This window comes from Acanthisitta chloris, unplaced genomic scaffold, assembly GCF_000695815.1.
Source record: "Acanthisitta chloris isolate BGI_N310 unplaced genomic scaffold, ASM69581v1 scaffold3470, whole genome shotgun sequence".
In the NCBI taxonomy this organism is placed as follows: Eukaryota; Metazoa; Chordata; class Aves; order Passeriformes; family Acanthisittidae; genus Acanthisitta; species Acanthisitta chloris.
Window position 1 is genome coordinate 50618 of NW_008652038.1, and position 5980 is coordinate 56597.

Below are 5980 nucleotides of genomic sequence, written 5' to 3' on the forward strand. Positions count from 1 at the left end.
CGTGGAGCCAACTGGGGCACTTAGAGGATCCTTACTCCTGTTCATGTGCTGAGCTCTTTGTCACCACCTTGGTGAGGGTATTTCTAGCTAAGTCACATGAGGATGCAAGTAAGAACAACTTTGCCTTTGCTAGCTAATGCTTGGTCAGATTTGGATGGCAGGATTATTGCATTTCTTCCTGTACTGCTGTGGGGTAATAACTCTTGGTGGTGAAGACTGCTATGACATTGGGCCTTCTGCTCCTGAGGGGAATTGAAGTCCAACAGTTGAACAGGACATGCAGCATGGAGCTGGACCCTGGCTTGCTTTTGGTGCCCTTGCAATGTAACAAGGGAAAAAAGTGCTTCAGCACACTTGGGTCATTTATCTGTTATCCAGCCAGAGCTTGGTTACTAGTGTAAGTACTGCAGGCTTAGACATGCAAGGTGATTTGATTACTAGGCGTTAAAGTAAATTATATATTAATGGACTATTCAAGGCACATATTCATTAATACCAGATTGCAGACTGAAGATATTAAGCTGCATTTTGGAGGCTGGTTAATAATCACTGAGCTTCTCAGTATTTTCTAGGTAACTGCTGGATCAGATCTACAGTAGTGGTCTGGTGGGAAGTATTTTTGTTTGCTTCTGTTTTTTCTTTTAGTGTGCTCTCTGTTTTTTCACCTATGCTTGCACCCAGTGTCAAAATTTACAGCTGTCAATTATGGTGGTATCTGTGATGTCCAGCATGGCTGGTGCTGTGCCAGGGCAGTATCGAACCAGCTCAGTAGTGTCCTGCAGGGAATACAAACCTGGAGACCTGGAGAGGTTTCTGAGGGAAGATCAGACCCCTAAGCCTGTTAACACTTCCATGCCTATTAACGCTTAAATGGGGCCTTGTGAAGCTACACCTGGAGCTTTGTACTGAACTGCACTCAGAACTAAAGAGAGGAAATTGCCAAAAGGCATCCAAACTTAGTTCCTGCTAAGTCCAATAGGGGCAGAGCACTACTGATTGGGCCACTGACAATGTCAGGATGTTGGGTTTTGTTGGTTACTTGTTTGGGGTTTTTTGAAGCATTTGGAGAGTTGGCTGAAAACTTGAAAGGTGATTTGAGGTGAAGCCTTACCAAACAGTTCGGTACAATATCTTGAATATTGTATTGAAAAAAAATGGGATTCTTGCTTTCTGGGAGTGACAATGGTAGGATACTCTGGAGATTTTGTATTTGTAACTCTGGAATGCTGCATGATTACTGAAAGATCCAAGCAGGTGCATGCTAAATGAATATAGTTGATGAAGATCATTCTAGTTCAAGGTGTAAATGCTGGTGCAGGTTTAAAATAAGATTCCTGTATGAGACTTGTTTAAGGGAAGGCCTTAGATGGCTTTTTCTGTTCAAGTTATTAGTAAGAATCCTTTTAATGTGCTCCTTTTTTGTAACAGCAAAGTATTTTAAGAGGCTGTTTGTAACAGCCAGATGCAGTGTTTTGGCTCTGAGGTCTAATCAAATTAAATTTCTACATTTTCTTTTCCTCCCATGGGTTTCCTGTGGCAGGAGGCTGGCTCCTGAGCTCCTTGCTGGCTTGGGCAGCAAGCAAGACAAGCTCATGGGCATCTGTGGGGAAGACACCTTGCATCTGTCCTCAGGAGCAGTTTGTCACACTGCTTATGAAAATGGTCCCTTTACTTTCTTTTCAGAAGTTCTTCTAGGAAAGAGCATGGGAGTTCCTCCTTTGTTGCCAGCGAGATTTCCCCTAAAACAAAGTGTACCATTTTTACTGCTTAGAGTGGCTTAGCAAATCCTTCTCCATGCCACAGGAGGATTGGTGTTCTCCTGCCGCAGCCCTAGCTGCCCTAACCTGTCAGAGCAGGATGGGATGCTTGGGGGGACTGGTAAATGGCAGTGAGTGATGGTCTCCCCCTCCCAGTTCAGCCTGGAGTTGTTTGCAGGGTTTGAGAACAGTATGTAACTGCTGGTTTATGCCTTCTGTTTAAACAGGTCTTATCATATGCTAAATATTGCTTTAACTTTCACAAGTTCCCTGCAGATTTTCCTAAGATGCATTCAAACTTGTCTTTTATTGTTATTATTATTCAAAGCTTCTCCCCAGCTAATGTTTATTTCACCCTCAGGCCTCTATCTTGGTTGTAATTCTCAGCCTGTGGCTTTACAATGCATTATCATGGCCTAGAGCTTTAACTAAAAGGAAGATTCTGGGCAAACTATGATTTAATTTAAATGTATGTGCTTAGGAATCATTGACTTTGAGGATTTAATGGGACTAGGCAAGGCCCTAGTGTTAGTTTCTCCCATTTTGTTTGAAATATGTTAGAAGTAATTGAATGGTTCGCAAGGAATCACGCACACAAAAAAATGAAGAAATGTCCTTTTTTGATCCCAATGCAACAATGTATTTTTGTGTTGAAGACTTCAGATATTAGCCCTCAAAAACTTTTAAAGATATGTTTGTGCTTAGATCCTTCCTGGCTAGAGTTACATGGCTGTAAACTAAATACGTATACATACATACATATTTAAGGAAATTATTGTCCCATGCTACCTTTCTCTAATGTTTATGCCTCATTCCTTATATTAAGGTTGAAAACTGCCTTCTGGAAATGTCCCTGTATGTAAGAAAATAGACCCTGTTCCCTGTTAATTAAAATTACTGCTGGACAATGTCACAGGACATGCCCAACGTTTGAGTACCCTGTGAACTGGTGAATGCCAAGTGCATCAGGGACTTTCAGATCATATGCCTATAAACTTTGTAAAAGGTTCGAACACAACCAATTCATTGTTGTGCCTTGGGGAAATTGGAAATTGCACTGTGCAGAGTTTAGACTTAGTTTCCACTCGAATTTTTAGTGTATTCCAGCTAAATGGTGAGAGCTGATGTTGGGAGCAACTGCAATCCTTTTACAGTCAATCATATCCCACATTTGGGCAATTGAAAGACTGATCTGAGCTCATCAATATCACCGTATGAACATTTGAGTTCTTGAATTCAGCCATTAGAGAGAGCTGTTGAGCTGCATCTGTGGAATATTCCACATTTTAATCTGGCAATCTTTGTGTTGCTAGGTTTATTTATAAGGAAATGAAGATGATGGCTGGTATGCTTTAGACAGTATGCATAATGACTGTAAGTGGGTATGTAAGAATGTATAAATTGAACAAAGCAGCAGAGGTTGCTAAGGACTCCGGGTCTTTTTTTCACTCAATTATGTTGCCCTGGGTCTCCTTAACCAATCTGAGTTGATGGTGGCAGTTTCTGTCATGCTTTGGGTATAGGGTGTCTTACCGATGGTCTTCTGGTGCCCTGTGTATTGCTTGGCAATTGAAGTGTTTGCCCTGTCTATGCACTTCTTTCCGTATCTGTTCCCCAGTGCATGTGGTGAAAGGAAGAACCTGTTTCTGAGAAGGGAAGCAGTAACCTGTTCTGTTATGGGGGTGCTCTGTCCATCTGTGTAGGAGGAAGAAGAGGGGTCTGAGGAGGACAGCAATGTGAAGCCAGATTTCAGAGTTACCATGAAAACAGATTTCAACGTGCATAGCTTCTTGGATCAACTAGAAGACGATGCTGATGGCTTTGTTTCCCCTGTGGATGATAAGGTGCCATCTAGGAGCAACCAGGATATGGGGCTTTCAAATCTCCATGAAGCATCCATGTATGTTGAATTCACAGGCAATTTCAAAAAGTTATTTCTTCCTAAGATTGCATTTTATTTGTCAGAAAAGTGTCTAGATGTTTTTTCTATCTATGATCTGAGTCAGAAGGTTTTGTGCTTTATTTTTAAATTCAGTAGACCTTCATATGAAAGGGTTTGGGGGGAAACTGCCTTGTCTTGATACTGATACTTGGCTTCTGCATCTTCGGATTCCAGCAGTAAACAGTAGCTCCACTTCACCAGTGGCAAGCCTTTATCATGAAAACCCTGTACACTACAAGAGATTTCTGATTCCTGAGAGGTCAAGTGGAAGTAGCTTTGCTAGTTTCAAGGAGCTAAGTCTGATGCATGTAGGTGGTAGCCTTAAGTCATGACTGTTGAATATTGACCTTATAAAAGTCACCAAAACCAGACCCATCTTCAGCAAGTAAGTTACATAGAAGTTAGTGGTGAATTGTGAAATGCACACTTGACCTCCTCAGAGGCTTCAGCTGAAGTGTATGGTCATTTTGCTGAACTAGATTCAGAGAACTTTTTGTTTCAAGTAACATGGGGTTGCCAGAGCTGCTCACAGGAGCAGCACCATTGCTTGACATACATACAACTAAACATATGTAGGCTTGCTGTGTCTTTCCTGTTATAACTGTGTACATATGTATAATCTATCTTTAAATCCAACAGACCTGAACTGTTAGAGCAGCTCCAAGAAGTCAGGGAAGAGAAAAGGCGAATCAGAAAAAAATTGAGAGACTTTGAAGATAATTTTTTCCGACAAAATGGAAGGTAATTTTTCACTTGCCTCTCTGTTCTTCAGCTGCCTTTAATCTGTTTTGCATCTACACAGAGCTTCAAATACAGAAAGTTAACTGAATTCTGTATTGCGTATTTCTTCTTTACAATAATTGTCATTGCTTTACCCACATTCATTACATTTCTTCTTGCGTATGTCATTGCTTTACCCACATTCATTACAGTTGCCCAATAAAATTAATTACTTCTCCCTGCACCTTACTCCATGCAGCCAAAGAATCTCAGGAACCACAGCCTCTTTAAAAACTCTGTCTTAGCACAAGCAGAGAGAAGCAAAAATAAAGATTGTGAAAATCCAGCTGCCTCTAGCACAGCTAACAAGAATAGTGGGCGTATGTCATTGCTTTACCCACATTCATTACAGTTGCCCAATAAAATTAATTACTTCTCCCTGCACCTTACTCCATGCAGCCAAAGAATCTCAGGAACCACAGCCTCTTTAAAAACTCTGTCTTAGCACAAGCAGAGAGAAGCAAAAATAAAGATTGTGAAAATCCAGCTGCCTCTAGCACAGCTAACAAGAATAGTGGAAGAGTTATTCAGTGGTAGAATAAATGAGGTTTTCCTAATGATGTGTGTTTAGATATCAGTCCTATTCTTGCTGGTCTGTGATGTATTCAGACAATAATAATTTAGCAAGTATTTCTGCTTTAGTGTGGCTGGGTTTATTGCTCTCAGAAAATGTCATTAATGAGCTGAAAGACTGTTTTAATATGTTAATCATCTTCTTGCCACCAGCCGTCATTCTTAGAGGTTTTGGTAAAATCACTGAAAAATTAAGTTTCAGTATTCAGATATCATCTCTTTTTCACAAGTGTGCCTGTTCCCATAAGTGATGTGGTGCCAAGCCAGGGGAGGCTGTATTTTGCCATGCTAGCAGGCTGACACTCAGATGGTTCCTGAAGTGTTTTTCAACTGCTGTGTAGAGGCTGGTGATTTCAGAGAAGCAGGGCATGTTCCAAATAAGGGTTTGTATTTGGAACCATGGGATTGCATTCAGCCTCAGTACACAAGCGTCCCACAGTTTGTTGAAGCAGTTTGTTTGCCCTTCTTTTCATTTTTTTCCTCTTAAGTGGATAAATGTAGGTCTTGTTGGGGGATGGAGGAAGGCTGCTGAGGGATGACATCCTGTTACAGAAATCTTCATGATCTGCCTTTGCTCCCACTAGGAATGTACAGAAGGAAGACCGCACTCCCATGGCTGAAGAATACAATGAATACAAGCAGATTAAAGCCAAGCTGAGGCTGCTGGAAGTCCTGATCAGTAAAAGAGATATTAGCTCCAAGATCATGTAAAGGACGAGATTTGTTTTTGCCAATAAATGAAGAGGAGAGAGCACCAAACAGACAAACACATGAAGTGGATGAAGTGAGAGCCTGACTGGGGAGAGCTGAGGAGCTCCCTAGAACTGAAGGGCTATTCCCATAGGTGGGAGAGGGAGGAAAGGTGGATTTCTGTCACTCTCTACACTCACTGCTGCCCACTCTTTCTCCAGGCCTGATGCCCAAAATG

General features: G+C 41.4%; 1 protein-coding gene across 1 annotated transcript in view; it reads left to right on the forward strand.

Moving 5' to 3' along the window:
• The window catches only part of FAM13A (family with sequence similarity 13, member A), a 38016-nt gene extending 32253 nt beyond the window's left edge, over positions 1–5763 (forward strand). The window contains exons 15-17 of the mRNA XM_009075468.1: positions 3461–3657; positions 4339–4440; positions 5637–5763. Coding sequence (XP_009073716.1) covers positions 3461–3657; positions 4339–4440; positions 5637–5763 — 426 coding nt within the window. The remainder of the gene's footprint in view (positions 1–3460; positions 3658–4338; positions 4441–5636) is intronic.
• The last annotated feature ends 217 nt before the right edge of the window (positions 5764–5980 follow it).